This window comes from Centrocercus urophasianus, unplaced genomic scaffold, assembly GCF_019232065.1.
Source record: "Centrocercus urophasianus isolate 14NV4802_14NV808 unplaced genomic scaffold, USGS_Curo_1.0 seq_28, whole genome shotgun sequence".
NCBI classification, from domain to species: Eukaryota; Metazoa; Chordata; class Aves; order Galliformes; family Phasianidae; genus Centrocercus; species Centrocercus urophasianus.
The window spans coordinates 5659085-5678192 of NW_024884844.1; the positions used below are offsets into that span (position 1 = coordinate 5659085).

The window sequence follows — 19108 nt, forward strand, 5'->3', positions numbered from 1 at the left end:
ACACTCTTCAAAACTTGATGTTGAAATATTAAGAGCTGGACGGTGGGAACCCGGTCCTTGGTTTGAGGGCGGAGTTCAAATTGTTGCTCCATCACAGTCTATATGTGTGGTCTTGAAAAGCTGCTTGACTGTCTACATCCTGACAGGAAAAGCTGAGATTTCAATAGAAAATCTAGCTTACAACCAGAAAGCAAGGGTAGGAACTTGGGTGGGAGACCCTTCATGGCAAACCCACAAAACCCACCTGAAGAACTTGGTGAGAATGAAGACACTGAAACACCAGGAGGAAACACAGGCAGCGGCTTTGTTGGAAGCTCATCAAGGTCAGCATCACGCTGTGAGACATCTCTCTGCCTGCCTGGCTCTGTCACAGAAGACAGCAGAAGGACCACGTCCAGGGAGTTGGTGCCAGCTGGAGCAGGAGCAGAGCTGCCTGCACTGGTGTCTACCACGGGCTCAGTGGTCATGTTCCCACCTTTGGTGGCCATCACCAAGCTGGGTGTGCTGGTGACAGAATCGTCAGGCAGCCTTCCTCCTTTGGCTGAGGTTGTAGCCCCTTTGGCTGGGAAAAGATACAAATTGGATTTATACACGTTAAAGTGCGAGCAGATGGGTCCACTCTCTTCTATCTCCACCCTCAGGCTGACAAAGTGGGTACAAATATAAGGCGGGAGGAGACTTAAACCTCGAGATGTCTGAGAGGACACGATCCTCCCCAGCCCGAGGATCTGGGGAAAGGCTGCTCACAGGACTGCACCCTGAAGAGGGCACCAAAAACAAGAGGTGGAAGCGCTGGTGTGCTGAAAGTGAAATGTTCCTTCATAATGCCCCAAAGCATTGCCCAGCACCTTCTAGAGAAAAGGAGGCTCAGAGGAGACCTCATTGCTCCCTATAGCTGCCTCAAAGGAGGTTGTAATGAGGTGGAGTTATCTCTTCTTGCAAGGAACAAATGACAGGTTGAGAGAGAATAGCCTCGGATTTCACCAGGGAAGGCTCAGGTTGGATATTAGGAAAAATTTATCCACTGAAAGGGTTGTGAAGCATTGGAATAGGCTGCCCAAAGAAGTAGTAAAGTCACCATCTGTCGAGGTACTCAGTGTGTAGATGTGGTGCTTAGGGACATGGGTCAATGGTAGACTTGGCAGTGCTGCATTAACGGTTGGACTCAATGACCTTAGAGGTATTATCCAACTGAAATGATTATATGATTCTAACATCTCCCTCATCCCTCTCCGCACAGACTGGAGGCCTACAGGATGAGGCCCCCGAGGACAGACTGAGCTCACCTGTGGCAGAAGCACTGCTTGAAATGTCAAGCAGTGACCCTGGGGAGAATGCAGTAGCCCCAGTGCCACCATCAGCCCCTGCTCCCAAAGGCTGCCCAGGAGACAGGGTCCAGTCTGGAGGGTCAACAGTTTTGGCACCAGAGGTGGAAATTTCTGCCGGATGGACCAGGGTGGTGCTGGCAGGCAGAGACCGCAACGTCCTCCCAGTGCTTCTGGTGGCTGTGGCGGACATGAAGTCACTGGTGGTGTGGAAATCAGTTCTCTTCTCTGTGGCCAGGGTGCTAAATGGCATATGGCTGCTTCTGGAAGCTGAGACATGATAAAGAAAAAAATTGCAAATGCAAAACTGTAACATATATATAACATTACAGATGAACATTCTGCCAGTAGAACCCAGAAACAACAAGCGCATGTATAGGCAGAAAATAAAAGAAGATGCCAATTTAGAGAAAAAGAGAATTTCTAAAGATGTGACTCCTTCCCGTAGAAATTTTTCTTGTAAAAGATGTGGTTTGATGCCACAAAAAGTGATGTTATGTAGAAACTGTTGAACTACTACACCTTGCACTTGATTTCAGCGTTAAGTGATTGAGGGCACTCTATCCTGCTAGAACAAACACATCTCTTAACAAGCCTGAAAAGCCTGGAATACAGCTCAGACAGGGCACAACGCTGAGCAGCAAAGTGGCCAGGGAGAACAGGTCATGAAGGAATGGGCTCAGAGGGACTGAATTCCCTCAGCACTACAACCAGGTCCAGGAGCGAAGAACAGAACGAAAGACCTGAGACCACATACAAATTGTCCTGAAGCTGATTTGGTTTTGGGAAGCAGCACAGCCCATGGGGAACATCACAGGATCTGAAGTTGGGTCCCTGGGATCACAAGGACACGATCGAGTCTCCACTTGCTTAGTTCCCATGTCGAAGAAATAGTGATAGCAACTGGAAATGGCAAAGAATTTTGAAATGATTTGAAAGTGAATTTTTCTTGGCCCAAGGAAACTTTCCACATGTGTGCCTTTTCTGTAAAAACACCAAGCCAAACTTTCTCCTCCTTAAAAGCATTTTCTATATAGTTGTAATACATTTTGAGATGTGCAGGTAGAGTAGGATAAAGTAACCATCCTCCTTATACTCCTCACCTATGGAAGGGCCTTCTGCAGAAGAAGGAGAGAGTGGCAGTGAAGGCTCTGCTTCAGGCTGGCTGGAAGCTGTGGTCTCCCTGGACCCAGGCACTCTGTGGGTCTCTCTTACAGAAGAGGCAGGTGGTGATCTGACAGCGCCTGAGGTCCCAGTTGCACCACTGCTGGAAGCAGAGACTTCTGCTGCCCATCCACTGCTGTTTGTGGCAGACCTTGGAGGTCTCCCCCCGCTGCCGGTGGCTGTGGCTGAAATGTAGGCACTGGTGGCAGAGGATGCTGTGGTTTCTTCCTCTGCTGTTGATGTGTCAGTTGGCTGGTGGCTGCTTCTGACACCTGAGATACAAGAAAACCAGATCTGATCAATGCATACGGAGTTACACAGATGATGGGTAGTCTTCATATGTATATATATATGTATATCTTTATAAACAGCGACTGCTTTTCTCAGTACGGGAGACTCAAGTAGGCCACTGATATTTTTCAGTTTTTCAACCAGAAGCTGAACACCACTCCCAACCTTCCCCCAGTCCCAGTGCAGCCGCTCATCCAACACCGACTGATGGCGTTATCTACAGGAGAACAATGCAAACTCAGTGATGCAAAATCCAACTCAGTCACACAGCAACCACATACCTGCAAATGTACGTCTGGAGGCAGAAAGCGAACTGGCAAGCAAAGGTTCTCGGGGCTGTGTAGAGAGGTCTCTCTGCCAGCTGCCAGCTCCATGTGTCCCAGCTTCCGAGGAGGACAAAGTGTCCCCTGAAATGCTGGTGGGCTCAGGGCTGGTAGCAGAGCTCGGAGCAGAACCCAGTGTCCCCACTGTCATGTCGGTGAGCACAGTGGACACACCTGAGTGCAGCATCACCTCTCCGGCAGTTGGGATGCTCCTGGGCTCTTGACTGCTGTGAGAGGCTGAAAAAAGAGAAAAGAAATAGAAAACTGCACAAACTGAAGCAGCTGGGAAGGTTTTGTCCCGGCAGACAATATATGTGTGAATATTTACTACTGGGAAATCATTAGGGCAGGGAAAAACCAATCTCCACATAAGAACTCCTGAAGTAATAGCTTGCAAAATTCTACTGAAGGTTTTCAAAGAAAATCTATCCTCCTCTTCCAACTAGAATAATATTTATCCATACTTTCATTTCTGTGAAATGTTTTTAAACGTACAGAATGTGCCAAGTACAATATTATTCCTCCTTTCTTTAAAATAGAAAGGATGTATTTTGTTTATAAAGACTCTTTAAATAATGTTCTGACTTATACAGCTAGCCATCAAAACTCACATGTGGAAGTGCTGCCTGCGTTGGCAAGCAGCAGATCTGCAGAGGACATGGTGGCCCCAGTGCCACCATCAGCCCCTGCTCCCAAAGGCTGCCCAGGAGACAGGGTCCAGTCTGGAGGGTCAATAGTTTTGGCACCAGAGGTGGAAATTTCTGCCGGATGGACCAGGGTGGTGCTGGCAGGCAGAGACCGCAACGTCCTCCCAGTGCTTCTGGTGGCTGTGGCAGACATGGAGTCACTGGTGGCCTGGAAACCCCACATTCTCTTCTTCAGTGATGAGCCTTTGGATGGTTGGTGGCTGCTTCCAGCGGCTATGGCACAACAAAAGAGCTGGATTTACGTGTATGAAATTATAAACAGATGGATCCGTTTTCTTCCCAGATGCTTACACTGCATGTATGCATATTAAGCAAAGGAAGTTTTCAATCTGGACAAAGTGCTCTTCTGGAAAGGCACGGATCTCCTCCATTCAGGGTCACCCAAGTTATTGCTCGTGCAAGAACTGTGGCTCAAAGTCACGAAAGCACTGCACCAAAACCCCCATGGAAAAGCCTACAAATGGTGGAGTAATCCAGCTCACTCAATGAGAAGTTGTTTATTTTGCACCCATCCCACTCCAAATCCCAACAGCCTGGCTCTACCAAACACATGCAAAACATAGCACTGGTTCAAGAGAGCAAAAGCTACGCAGAGGCTTCCAGATATTCTGAAGCTGTGACACAAACCTGAGGACCAGCAAGGCTCACCTGTGGAAGTGTTTTTGGAGGTGGGTGATCCTGTGAACTCAGGGCTTGTGGAACTCCATGCAGCATTCTCAGGATCCAGCATGGTCCTTCTTGCACCCATCTGGGTGCTGGGAGCATGGGGAGAAGAGGGGGGCTGACCCGGGGAGCTGGGCACAGGGGTGGTGGGGAGCACACTTTGGGCCTGCGATGCTGGGGATGAGGATAGAGCTGGTCCTGGCGAAAATGTCCTATCTGTGTCCACAGGATGACTAGGAGAAGCCAGTGCCCTCCTGCCTCTTGCCTGGCTTTCAGCAGCTGCAAAGAGCAAGGGAGAAGAGAGAAACTGATCTTCCCGCTGACCAGGTCAGGGTTGAAGCAGCATCACCCAGAGTGGTACCTAGTGCTACCCTATGCAGTATATTAGGGTCATTTCCCACATTTCCTGCATTTATTGTAGAACATGCTGCCAGAGAGATGGCTGGGAACAGAGGGTTTCCATCACCAAAACATGTCAGCATTCCAAAATCTGTCTGCATTTGTGCACAGCAAGAGAAAATTGGATTTATTGCAAACCACTACAAACGTGTAAGGTGGGGAGTGCTCTGCCAGGACACCCAACAGCTGGCAGCCAGGCATTTGCCTGGGATGTGCTCCTGCTGTAGTCCTCAACCAGGAGAACCCAAGGAATTAAAGAACTAAAGACACCCTCTTCACTCATATTCCAATAAGGCCTTTATCTCACCCAAGGGTGATAAGCAAAAAACGGAAACAGAGATAGGGCAAGAAGCGTGTGGGAATCTGAACATCAGAACTCACCAGGAGGGGAGGCGGGGCCAGGAGGGCTGCTCCTTGTGCATCCCTGTTGTTGCAGGGAGAAAGTGCTGGTGCTGGCAGGGGGAGCAGTGTACTCTGCCTCTTGCCTGGTGCCACGCAGCGCCGTGGTGAGCTCCAGGTCCCCCACGAGAGAGCTGGAGGTCCTCATGGCCATGTCCAGGCTTCTCTTCATCTGATGGCTGCTGATGATGGCTGAAAGGAAGAGCGAAGAAAAATCCCATTGGTGCTGATGTGTGAGGCCAAGATCTGAGCTCATTTGCACTAGAGAAAGTTCTGCATAATCATAACACAGCCATGACATTTAGTTTTGGATCCGCACCAGTGTAAATTGGATTGGTTGTTGGTGCCAAATGTCAAAACTCACCACTGCGTGCAGGAGCAATGGCATTCAGCACCCCCACATGTTTTGTGTGCATGAGGAAGAATAAATCTTCAAAGGAGAGCAAAAATAAAACCCCAGGCTCCACGTGCCCATCACAGGGTAAAGGAGAGACACGATGGTGTGGATCACCCTGGCATCCTATGCTCTGCAGCCCTTCCAGAAGCAGGCAGGTGGCCATGAGCACAAGAGCCTCTGGTGCAATTTCCAATTCTCTGAAGTCCCTCTGAAAATGATAGCAAGCAGCACAAGCCTCAGCCCCAAACACCCAGCAAACACCCTGGCATACAACATGGGGACCCAACAGAAATCAGCCAAACATTGACCCCTAGGTGATCTAAGCAGATCCCACCTTTAAACTCGACATGACCATAGGCATCAAGAGAAATATTTTGCTTTCAGCCCAAAGCCATCACACCACTTGTGGGAACCAGTGTGCGCATTTCCCATTAAAACTAGTCCTCATCCTCACCAGGCAGAACAAGGCTGTGAGAGGCTCTCTTTGCAAGCAATAGCAAGCTGGCTGGTTTGGGGAGCTGAGTTACAGCACAGCCAGGACAAACAGATCAGATTCCAGCAGATTTCCCAAGGCCTTGGGTTGGCTGGGTGTTGTGAAATGGCAGCACAGGCTGCTCAGGGAGGTGGTAGAGTCACTGTCACACAGAATCACTGGAGGTGTTTGAGAACCATGGAGATGTGGCACTGAGGGACATGGTCAGTGGGCATGGTGAGAATGAGCTGGGACTGGACTTGGTGATCTCACAGGTCTTTTCCAACCTTCATGATTTCCAACCTTAACATGAGAACTTGAGTTGGGTGAGACCTTTAAAGACCATCTGGTACAAACCCTTGCAATGACCAGGGACACCTACAGCTCTACCAGGTGCTCAGAGCCCTATGCAGCCTGACCTTGAATGTCTCCAGGGACGGGGCATCTAACATCTCTCAAGGCAACCTGTTCCAGTGCCTCACTACTCTTACTAAAAAAAACTTTTTCCTTATATCCAATCTAAATCTCTCCTCCCTTAGTTTGACACTATTTCCCCTTACCCTACCACAGCAGACCCTGATAAAGAGTCTGTCTCCTTTCTTACAGCCCCCCTTTAGATACTGAAAAGCTGCTCTCAGCACTCCCCACAGCCTTCTCTTCTCCAGGCTGAACAGCCTCAGCTCTCAGCCTGTCCTCATAGTGAGGTGCTTCATCCCTGGGATCATTTCTGTGGCCCACCTCTGGATGCACTCCAACAGCTCCACATCTCTCCTGTACTGTGGACTCCACCTCTGGACACAGTGCTCCAGGTGAGCTCTCACAGCACAGAGCAGAGGGGCAGGATCCCCTCCCTTACCCTTTTGACGCAGCCCAGGACATGTTTGGCTTTCAGGACACACTGTTGGCTCACATCCATGATCCTATGCAGGGACAGGTGGTGAAGGCTCAGCCCTGGATGCGTCCTCAGCCATGGGACAGCACAACACCAAAAACCACAGCACTGCAACATCTCACAGACATCCTTGGGTCCATCTCGGGCTGAGTTGAATGTAACGCAACGCAGCCTCCTTCGGTGGCAACGTGGCTGCAAGTGCAGAGCCCACATCTGCAGAGTTGCATCATCTCAGCATCACCCGAGGCTCGGGGTGGGGAAAAAGTCATCTAAACTTAGAAAACTCCCGGCTGGCGGGGAGGCAAAGCCGAGGAAGGAGCGCGGGCTCGGCAGGAGGAGGAGGAGCGGGGGCACGGCGCTGCATGGGGAGCGCGGCTGCGGATGTCGGGATCATGGGCGGAGGCCGCTTAGGAGCCAAGCAGGGTTGTGCGAACAAAAGCTGCAGCCCTAAATCTGGACCTTTCAGGGCACACTGGGATTTTCAATTTCCTTCCTTGTACTTGCCCTGAGAGGAGCAGCTCGAGGAGTGGGGGGGGAGGAGGAAAACCAGAGCTTAAAAAAATGTTCATGCTCAGAGACCGGTCAGCTCAGCGTAAACACGCCGATAATGTTGCTTCGAGCAGGTCCCTCGTGTGCACTAAGCACGGGAAGAATGCAAGAGGTTTTTCACCACATGCGCTTAACCCTTTTCGCTAATTCTTTCAGCGTTGCAGCCGCTTCCCCCCTCCTCAACAAGGAATAAGAAGGAAGGATTTCTCCAGCCACCAACTGCTCCAACCCATCGCAGCCGGGGCTTCACTCCAGCCACTGGCCCTGTGGGTTTCGAAGCCCCCATTGTGGGTGGCAGCAGCTGGGATACCGGTGGCCATCTGTCTGCTGGTGTCCATCTGTCCATGCTGCAATGGGGACAGATGTCCTGGGGCTGGGCTCAGGCTGCACTCCCGGGGCTGCCACCAAGGACGATAAGGGCTGGGTTTGCTTCTTACCCTTTCTAATAACTCTATGCTCATGATTCCAGAGCCCCAGGCTCAGAGCTACCATGAGAAAAGCAAAAACCTCAGCAATTCCTTTTAAAAGCAGTGCCCTGCAGCTCAGAGAGAGGTACTTGGAAATAAAGAGCACTCACAAACCAAGGGCCGCCTCCAAAGGCCAAGGACAAAGCCCACACCACAACAGGATGCTGTCCTGCTTGCCTAGGGCTTTCCAGCCATACCATTTGGTGTTCCAAACAGTGCTCCAAACAGAGCCACCGCCACCCAGGTCCCAGCTCCAGCCCAGGAACCTGCACCTCCTGCTCTTCCACTTGGATAATCTGGGCTTAACACACAGGTCTCCGAAACCCACACTGGTGGACATCAACCGACCCACAGTTGGAGCAGCACCCTGAGCCTCTCTCTAGTCACCAGCTGTGGATTCCACACAGCTTTTGACAACTGAATTTTAAAAAGCCCTGTTTTACAGTCCAGCCTTTGGAAAACACCTTCAAATACAAATCTATTTCTAACAAGCTCTCCATACCCACACAGAAACTCCAGCAAAACCCCCTGGAGCCAGAAGCACTAGCTGACAGACACCTCATTCCCTCTTTAAATCCTCCAGGCTGTTCCCTGACAGCAGTGCACCAGGAAAAGTCACCCACGCAGTGCTCCTCGCTCCTCTTTCCAGGGATTTAAGGTCCCCCTGGAGCATTCCAGAGCAAAGCCAGCAGTGTGGGCAGAGCCGTACGCGACCTGATGTCACTGCAGCATTTGCTCCCATCCGAGGACAGTGCTGCTGGAGACCGTCAGACGGCACCGGGAGGAAGTCTGCTGGCAGGGCTCCACCGCAGCGCAGTTGCTAGGTCACTGGAACAATAAAAAGGCAAGAAAAAACATCCTGGCTGCAAAAAGAAAAAAAAAAAAAAAAAAAAAATTGGGAAAAAAAAAAAGGAAAAAAATGAAAGAAAATAGCTACGGCAGCTCCATGAGTGTGCACAGCGTTGGTGAGGGGAGGTGGAATGAGAGTTGGGAGTGCAGGACAAGGCTGCTGCTGGTTTTTATGGGCTCAGAAGTTTGCTTATAAGACAGTCCTTCCTCACACAAATAAGGAATTAATGGAACCACGGAGTTTGCCTGCAGGGTTTGCGATTGTTACGAATCTCACCCAGGGTTGGCAAGGACAATAGTTCAGGGGAAGGTGGCCTTGCTTCTGGCGAGGCCAGATTAATTACCCATCGAATGCTGATAAAGACACACAGCCTCCCAGCAGCACCCAGCTCCCAGCAGCTGCCCCACATGTGACCATGGCCCACTGGGGCAGAGGGGCTGATCCGAGGTGGGGTGAGAGCAGCCCATGCATTGCGGAACTCCACTTTGCTTTCTGAGCCTTGCACTTCATTCAGGGCCAGGAGGGAGCATTAGCTCATTCTGCCTGACCTCATGTGTAACAGAAGTCACTGAATGCAGCATATTTACTCCCAGCTCAGTGCCTTGGATTTGACTTAAGCAGAGCTTGCAAGGAAGAAGAAACACACACTGGTGTTGATGGACTGGCCTGGATGCCAGTGGGGCTGCTGGGTTTGGGATGGTATGGGGGTAGGAGCCATGTGAGCCCTTCTAACAGCGCATGGGCTGTGCCCACAGTGGGGGAGAGAGCAGCAGCCACAGAGCTTGGTTTAAACCAGAGCCATGGCAGTGACATGAGTAGACTGGACAGCATGGAACAGGGGTTTGGTGCCACATTAGGGCTTAAGTAGGATTATGCTGGTTTTGGTTTTTGGTGTTTTTTTTTTTTTTTTTTTTTTTATTGGAGGGGTTTTCTAAGCAGCATCACACTGGGAGGGGAGGAACGTGTTCACTCATTGCATAGGAATGGGTTGGGAGCACACAGCCAACCTGGGAGCTGAGGGCTGCTGACAGGACTGGAGGGAGGGGAAGGTCCCCAGGCCACTGAGCTGGGAGCTCCAGACCAGGCCTTTGCCCATCATTGCTGCACTCCCATTGAGACCCATGGATTCCCTGGTTTGGGGTCTGTGCAGCAGCCAAGCCCTGTAGGTGCTGAGAGCTGATTTGCCCATGGCCCCACATGGGGCTGCAAAGCAAGACTTGTGGGGCTGCCCCTACCCAACCCTCTGAAAACACCTTCACTGTGACTCTGTGCCCCCGATCAAGTTTCCCTCCTAAGAAATGTCCCTTTCAAAGGGCTTTTATCTGCAGGGCTGGCTGCTGCTTTCATCCTGTAGCCCATTCTGCATCTGCTGAAAGAGCTGATAATGTCCCGAAAGAATTAACATTAGTCCTGTAACCGAACCCAAATCCAACAATGATGAATGTTCTTTCCTTTGAGCTCTCCCAGGCCTGTACCAGGGGTGAGGAGCTCTCTAAGGATGCCTTTGTGAGCCGAAGCCACCGAAACCCCACTCCTCATCCCCCAGACACAGAGACAATTGTGCCCAGCTCTAGCCCTGAGATAAAGGATGAGTTACAAGAGCAGGACTGTGCTCCACAATCGCAGCCCTTGATCGCAGGAATAGCAAACCATGCTGTTTGTTTGCCAAGGTTTGCACTCCTGGTCGTGCATTCGCATGGCAGCACTTGGCATAGCTCAGTGCATTCCTCCCTTTTGTGTTACCTCCTAAACCACCTCCACTTGTCAGCTCGGGAGATCTTGCAGCTATACGACAAACCTGGCCATCACTTGTATGTCTTTCTTCCCAGAAGCTTTAGCTACCAGCTGCTATGGTTTCCCTGATAACAAAGTGTTCTCTTACTGATAACAGCACAGATGCAGCCAAACCACTATTCAGAGATGCTGACAAACCCCTCCCCAAAGTAAATGTCTGAAAATGCAGTAGATAACCATCTTTGGGGTGATCCTGCGAGGGGAGATGGCTTCAGTTCCCTTCCAAGGCCCGCCTTGTGCTTTTACAGAGCCAAAGCCCAAACCCTTCCAACACCCGAACTCCAATTTACACGCACCCCAGAAGCGCTGTTCTGCCCCACACCAGCCCTGCTGGGCTGCAGCAATGTGGCCACCACCACCCCAACTTCACACCATTCACCCCAGCCCCAGCACAGCATGATGTTTCACACCGGCTCCTCAGGGCTTCAGAGATTTTCCACCAGAGGAAGGGTGTTACCAGCAGTGTCCCGACAGGCGGTGACGCGGGTGATTGTGCTCTGCAGCCCCCAAGTTCCTCCCATGGCTGCAGAGGCAGGGTGCTGTGAAAGCTCCTGAGCAAACACAGCAGCAAAATGAAGCCCTCCTTTGCTACCATGGGTCCACAGGAGGCTGCCCGTGTACCCAAAATCCCTGTACAGAGTTTCCCAGAGATGCCCAAAGCATGCAGAAAAACAGTGACAGATGTCCCAAAGGTGCATGCGCTGCCATGGGGGTGTCACGGCAGCCACCCCACATTGTTGGGTAGGTGCAGAGAAACATTCCTCAGCCCCTCCTCGCTAAATCAGATTCGAGTCAAAAAGGACATTTCCCTACTGCCCTCACAGCCATAAGCTCCTTTCTCCCTCTCTAATGACAGCCCCAGGGGCTAACTGGGCCTATTGGGACAAAAAGCCAAATTTTCTGCAGCTCTCAGTGCAGATTTTGGCAGCATCGCCCACAGCCGAGGTGCTGACAACAGTGGGGAGATGCTCACAGCACCAGCTACAAAACCAGCTACCAAAAGAATCCGCATCAGGACAGAGCAGGGTATTTGTACACCTAAGCCCCCTGAAGAGATCTTCCTGCATGGAGGACAGATATTGTCAAATGCCTTCATCCAGAGCCACAGCAGGACTGGATGTGGACACCAGCACCACGGGAGATGGGCTGGCTTGTGCACTTGGTTCATCAAATAAAAGATATTTCTATTCCTTGTGAATTTTATATGGGTTTATCATCTCTTTCTCTGCCTAAATGCTGACAGCCCTAAAAACAAACCATCTTCTGCCACGAGTAGAATTCTGAACCCAGCCACCTCCATCAGCAAAACCCTGCAGGTGTTTCACCTTGCTCCAGCTGCCACTTCTTCAGGATGGGCTCACCATGCACAGCATATAGAAAAAGCTAACAGCAGGGAAGGGATGGGACCCAGCATCCTAACACCTGCAGTACGGACCTCACCACTCTGACCCTAGAACAGGCCCTCATTGTAAGCAGAACTAGTTCTTATCCTGCTTTCTCTTGAGCATCCCACTTTGACAGCAGCACTTCTACTACACAGGCAACAGCTCCATGGGCAGCCTGAAGGAGCTGAAGTTTACAGAGCTTCCTTTACTCGAGGGAACTGCATTTTTCTAAGATTATATTATAACTTGGGCTGGCCGCTCAGTAACGCAACATCATTTCCCTTTTGGGTGGGAAAGTTCTCTCCTTGTCCTCTGATTCGAATGATTTCAGCCTGAAAGGATGAGCACGAGTTCTCTGCATAATCAAAGAGCCATCTTGATGCTGTGGTACAGTACAGGGGCATTAAAAATGCATGGCTGCTTCTGCATACACGTTGGCAAAGAGGGCAGAAGGGAAGGGTGGCCAGATGCAACAAACCCACACTCATAGGATCATTAAGGTGGGAAATGACTTCTAGGATCCCCAGTCCAACCACTGACCTGTGCCCACTGACCACGTGCCACATTGCCACATCACAGTTCTTGAACGCTTCCATGGATGGTGACTCCACCACGTCCCCGGGCAGCCAGTGCCACTGCATCACCACTCTTCCAGAGAAGAAATGTTTCCTAACATCCAACCTGAACCTCCCCTGGTGCAACTTGAGGCCATCACCTCTCATCCTATGGCTGTTACTTGAGAGAAGAGGTCAACCCCTACTTTGCCCCAACCTCCTTTCAGGGAGTTGTGGAGAGCCATAATGTCTCCCCTGAACCTCCACTCCACCAGCCTGAAGAACCCCACTTTCTGCTGACGGTCACCCATAGACTTCATTCTCTCCCTGAGCCTCTGCTTGTAGCCCTCTTGCACCTGCTCCGGATGAATATCCCAGCAAATCAACCTCTAATATTTATGGAACAGCAAATTACAATGCAAATGTTGCAAAACTGCTCAGAGAACTAAAAATTTGAATTTGTAATCAGGTCTGTTTCCACTGGAAATTAGATTCTGCCTTTTATGCTCAGCTGATCAGGAAAAAGAAAAGCACATTGTGTGACCTACATCTTCAATGGGATGTAAATAACAGCCTGTGTTTGGGGTACCGGGGGCTCATGATGAGCTTGTCCACCAGCTGCAGGCCATGGATTATCTATCGCACAGCATCAGGGGATTAAAACAAGAAACCTTTAAGTTTGCTTGGAGCAACTTCTGATCCCCTGGATCAATCTGCCCTTAAAGCTTCTTTGCACTCCAGCAACAGAGAGGTACTGAGACAGGTGCCAGCATGTGGCCGTGCCTTCATCCCAAGGCCATTCCTTCATTCTGTGACCAGACTCATTGGATGAGGTTGCAGCCTGGGACCTGATTGGGAAAGTTTTCTGACCCTAAAACTGGGATCCCTATCAGAAAAAGCAAGCACATTGCACCGGAGGACTGCGAAGATGGGGGGGAACTTCATTCCTCTAAACCAAACTCTCCATCCCAAAACTGGCATGCCCTGGGGAGGGAGATGGCTGCACCACGGGCTGCAGCCACGCATAGTAACTACAGCAAATGGAATGACCCTAAAGCAGTGATTGCTGCTTGGGAAAAGCAGCATGCAAAAGGCTGCCCAAACAGTGTGATCCTGAAAGATATGGAGTGGCTCTGGTGCTTGCTGCAGAAAAACTGAAAAATCCAGGCAAGTCCAGCACAACAGCACCTCTCCCTTTCCTTTTCTATTTTCCTCTTTTGTGTGTGCATGCATATGTACTTTTTAATTCATTCAACCTGAAGGAGCAATGCTGAGCTTACTCAGCCCCAAGGGCCTCTGAGCCTGCAGAATGAATGACGCACCTTCCCATAGCACCAGCACTGAAAGAAGCAGCATCCTGCACCTCTCTGCATTGATGTGACTAAACAGAGCACCCGATGTGCAATGGGAAGTCCAAGGCACTTCTGGAGGCAAAACACCACTTTGGTGTGAAGGAACATCCTTGTGAACACCCCATCCCAGACAGTTCCTTCCCAGGTCATTCCTGGTCTGGTGTCGTGCCAGGCACAGCAGGGTGTTATTTCCATATGTGAGATGGGAACAACACACCTCTGTTTCTCTTGCTCCATAGGGACTGCATTAGGGGCTCAGTGACATCTCGTCCCACTCTCCTTCACAAGGACTCCTCAGGGCAGTGGAAGAATTGGTGGGATTCAGACCACAGCGGTCCTTTCTGTGCCTACAGCTTGGCCTGAGACCATCCCCAGCACTGATCCCCAATGGACAGCAGGAACCTGTGACTCACAGTGACCCATGGCAGCTGTTGGCATGTGGCATCACTTGTGCCATTTGCTGTTACTGCTCCTCCTGGCTCAGGGCTGATGCAAACTGTGAACCACCTGTAGCTGCAAACCTCACATCTGCACTCTTTTCTGGCAGAGGATTGGAGGGAGCTTTTCAGGCCCCAGCAAAGGTGACGCATTCCTCCATCGGTTCTCAGGAGTCGTTGAGGTCACAGGAAAAGACAGCAGATAGGAATCTGAAATGGAGTACTTTTTGCTATCCACCAAGAGATCTGCATGACTCTCACCAAACAGCAGCTGAGGACTTGAGCAGGTGGTCGCTGAGTCCATCTCTCTGAGCCCGGAGCAGGTGAGCAGCATTGGCCTGGAAGGGGCCTCTGGAGCAATGTTGCTGAGTGGGACAGCCCCAGGTTCCCTTCTTTGCATCCTCGTGGTCCTCATGCTACTCACACCCCACTGGTACCACACACCTTGGTTACTGGGGACAGTGTGACCCTACAGCATCACATTTTGGATGCATTAAGGTAACTCAAGCACTACATTTTCACCACATTTCCTGAAGTTTAATAGCTTGAAAAAGAGCAAACTTAGCCGCAAAGCACGGCATTCTCTTGCCATCAGGGACTAAAAGCTGTGGTTCAGACTAAAAGCTGAGGCTGGTTGTGCCCATCAGGCAGGTGTGCAGCAGCACATCCTCAGGCACCAGTGCTCCCAGGATTTCACACTGTGCCTCCTTTGGCAAACAAGTAAACCCACTCACGGGTTTTTTCGGTTTCGACAACCGAAGCGAGCTCTGCTTTTCCTGTACAAAACGCAGCCTCCCGTGCTTGCCCGTGCTGGAAGCAGGCTCAGCATCACTGCCAAGCAAGCACCAACCGGTGACTGCTCCCAGAGCAGCTGCACGGAGCGGAGTGCCGGGCAGGGGGTGCAGCAGCGGGGAGGTTGCAGGGGCAGGAGGGCACCCACGCAGCCTCCGAGCCCACTCGCTCCCAGCAACGCGTTGACGCCTTCCCCCGCACGTTCCCTTAGCAAACCAGAACCACCCTTAAGAACACGGGGCAGGGCAGCTCGGGCAGCACACGCGTGGAGCAAGACCCGACCCACCGTCCCTCCCCGTGTCCCCACTCACCCGGGCGGTCGTGTCCCGCGGCGGGAGGCGAGCAGGGACGGCCGAGGCGGCTGCGAGGCGGCTGCGGCGGCGGAGGAAGAGGAGGAAGGCGTCGGGAGGGAGCGAGGGGCAGCGACCCGGCCGGCGGGGCCAGCCCGAGCCCCAGCAGCAGCAGCAGCAGCAGCAGGGCGCAGGCTGCCGGCATGGCGCTGGGGACGGGACGGGGAGCGGGGCTTGCTGCTGGGGCTGGAGAGAGCGGCTCACATGCCCGGAGCGGGGCGATGGGGAACGGAGGAGAACGGCAGAGGGCAGCTGCCCCGGGGAGGGGGCAGCCGCGGTCCGGCCTCAGCAGCGCGGGGTGCCCATGGCGGCGGGGGGGGGGCCCGGCCAGCGGCAGCCTGCGGCCAAGTGCCGGCGCCCGAAAGTAAAAGGGCAGGCGGCCGAGGCTCCTCCTCGAGCCTGACATCACCCGGCGCGGCCCCGCACGGCTCGGCACGGCCCCCCCGCCCCGCCCCGGCCCCCCCCACCCTCGCTCCTCCGCACTATTTTTATCCGTCCCCTATTGTCGGCAGAGCCCGCTCCCCCCTCGGGCAGCTCCGTGCCCGCTGCAGAGGTTCGGGCTGCGCGGTGCCCCCGCTCGGGAGGGGCTGCGCCACTGATCGGAGCGGACGGAACCCGTCCGGGTTCGGGCAGCGCTGCTCCACCGGAAAGTTTCTTTCCGGCTGAGCGCGGCGAGCGTTAAGTGGCCCTGATACTCCATTCCCACCGAGGCTGCGGCAAGTCCTTGCCAAAGGACTACGAATCTTTTATTGGTTATAAAGCGGACCCGCTCTCCTTTAAATTCCAGCAGCAGTTTCTCGCGGCAGTCAATTTCCCAGGCTGGGCTGCACGGGAGGCAGAGGATTTCCCTTTATTGTTCTGAAATTCCCTTTCATAACTCCACACTGTTGGCTATGCTGTGTGCAGTGCGCACCACAGCACTGCTCTGTGCCGCTGCTGGCAGCCCCCAGCCCACAGTTCACTGCTGCCACGACCCCAACCCATCCTATCCCCATCTCCTCCATGGGATGCCCAGACATCCTTTGCTTTCCCCCCCTCAGCTAGTTCAGATTCAGGCTGAATTTCCACGAGCCACTTCCACTCAAGCAGAATCCAGCGCTTCAAACCACAGCAACAAATGGCAATCCTCCAAACACAAGACAAAGACAAAGAATGCTAGTTCGGTCCATAGTCCCCAGCTCCCCTGTTCTCCCTTCCCCAGAAGCATAAGCAAACAGTTCACTGAGAAACCCAAACTCTCAAAGGCTTCTTTCCACCCAAAAGGTGGCACTGATGAGCCCACGCAAGCATGCAAACTACATCGGCTTTTCCAGTTATTAGTATCTAGACACGGGGATATTTTGCTCCCTGCTATTCCAGGTTTCTCTGAAGTAAACCAACAAATCACAACCAGCTGGGCCACATCTCAGTGGCCCAGGAACTGCTGGCAAGGAGCTGCATCAGACACAGAATCACAGTATTGCTGGAGTTGGAAGGGACACCTAAAGGCCATCTGGTCCAATTCCCCTGCAGTGAGCAGCAACACATACAGCTCCACCAGTGCTCAGAGCCCCCTCCAGCCTGACCTTAGGTGTCTCCAGGGACAGAGCATCCACCAACTCTCCAGGCTGCATCAGCCTTTGTCAACGGACCCACCTATTTCCTATGGAACACATCACAGAAAGAGCCCTAACCCAGAAGACAGAGTAACCAACACCCAGCCAAGGAATGCACTGCCATGAGTTAAAGCTTGTGTGAGGAGCTCAGAAGTATTCTGATACCTTGGCGGAAGACGCAGGGCAGGAGTTCAAACATTTGGAGATATCTTTTTATATGAAGTAAATGGCTCCCCATTCCTATAAGTACTCCTCATCCTCTGAAGCTGTAAATCCAACAGGCAGGAAGTGCGGTATCAAGTGCTTTTCCAAAAAGCCTCAATAAATTCTTCCTACTGTTTTACCCAACAGGCGCAGCGAGAACAAACCCGGCAGCATGCAGACACAAAATAAACATCGCTGAACACACAGCTGTGAAGAAAACAGGGCCAGACCAAATGCTTCCATGTCCCTGTGGCCATAGTGGATCCCACTAAAGACCCAGCATGGCAGACTCCTATTGGCCCTCCCCCAGGCAAGCAGCTAATGCCCCTTTTCCCAAAATTCCCATTAAAAGCATCACACATCAGGAGGTGGCCATGGGGATGTTACACCCATCCTCTTGCCATTGTGGTCACCAAGAGGACAAAAGCACCGCAATGGGAGCCAATGCCATCAAAGGAGTATTTACCATCACAGCCAAACTGTCCCCTCACTGTCGTGGCTCAATCACAAGCACCTGGGGAGGAAACACCGATGGCTTTTTTGTACCCCCCAAATGCACTGCCTTCCCCCACCAGATGGCCAATTTGCCAAGGCTTTGTGGCTGAAAAGGTGAAGTTACCACATTTTCCTGCCACGTTATTTCATTCCCACCTTTGCCACTACACTAAGGGATATCCCGGCACTGAAGAAGTCAGCTCATGAGGAACCCCAGTATTCCTAAGCCCCAACTCTAACATAACTACGTAAAGCATATGGTATATGGTATATGGATGCTGATCAACTGAATGCCACCATCACTCCATGCCAGGGGAAGAAAAACACAGTTTGGTTTTGTTTTACCTTGCTTTCCACATCCCAGCCCAAGGGGCTGCAGGCACACAGCCCGATTTGTCAGGTTCTGCATTGTTTTGTCCTGAAATCACAGAAAAGCACAAAAAAGTTTTGACAGAAGAGGCACCTCCATAACTCCTCACTAGGATTGTGCACGATGGTCACTCCTGGCCATTTCTTCAGGAGCCCTTCCCAGCCACAGCACGGAACTCCTGCAGCTTGCTTGAAACATAGCCCAGATCTGTCCCGAGCTTGGAGCAGGCTCATAAACTTCAGACAAGTTTTCAGCTGATGATGAATTAAGGTACAAAGTGAATAGTTTCTGCTCCTGGAATTTGTTATTAAAAGTCCCAAGTTTCCGAAGTAGACAGATAGTTCCTAACCCAGTAATTAATTACCTTCCCCATCTCCTCTCGATGCTGTAAGCTATCTATTAATGGATCCCAATCATCCAAAAGACACTTAGCACCTGAACATTTTTCTCTGCATTCCGGGGGTAGCAGTGCTCAATTGATTTCTTTATACAGGGAACATTTGCCTTGTGCCTCCCTTGGAAGCAGCTCGTTCCAGATATTTGACATTTGGAGGTCAGGATGGATGTGGGTCTTGTGATCTCCTTTCATCCCTCACAGCAGGTTTATGCCACCAGGTCTAAAATGTTCCTTTCTGATTCCTGTCAGAAATAAACCCCATATTTTTGGGGGAAAAACAGTCAGCTATTTCGATCCATCTGAAGCAACCCAGAACCCCTGACTCCTCTCTTTCAGGACCCTTCTCAGCCTGCTCTGAGAAGGAATATTAGTGAGTTCACTGCACACTGCACACCCATTTTTTTATGGACTTCCTATGCTTACTGGTTCACTGCATTTTTTTCTCCTTCTATTTATGGTAGTAATTGCCCATTCTAGAATTCACT

The 19108-nt window shown here is 51.6% G+C and overlaps 1 protein-coding gene across 3 annotated transcripts in view; it reads right to left on the minus strand.

Annotated features, from left to right (window-relative positions):
- HEG1 (heart development protein with EGF like domains 1) overlaps positions 1-18269 on the minus strand; it is a 38532-nt gene extending 20263 nt beyond the window's left edge. For 2 of the 3 annotated variants that reach the window (XM_042827343.1, XM_042827344.1), the window contains exons 1-8: positions 18202-18269; positions 5254-5463; positions 4459-4752; positions 3715-4023; positions 3062-3340; positions 2429-2761; positions 1287-1595; positions 245-562 (exon numbers count right to left, since the gene is read on the minus strand). In XM_042827343.1, coding sequence (XP_042683277.1) covers positions 245-562; positions 1287-1595; positions 2429-2761; positions 3062-3340; positions 3715-4023; positions 4459-4752; positions 5254-5463; positions 18202-18265 — 2116 coding nt within the window. In that variant the 5' untranslated portion in view covers positions 18266-18269. Of the gene's footprint in view, positions 1-244; positions 563-1286; positions 1596-2428; positions 2762-3061; positions 3341-3714; positions 4024-4458; positions 4753-5253; positions 5464-15523; positions 15708-18201 lie in introns of those variants that run through there. The other variant, XM_042827342.1, reaches the window with a different exon arrangement.
- Between the last annotated feature and the right edge of the window lie 839 nt (positions 18270-19108).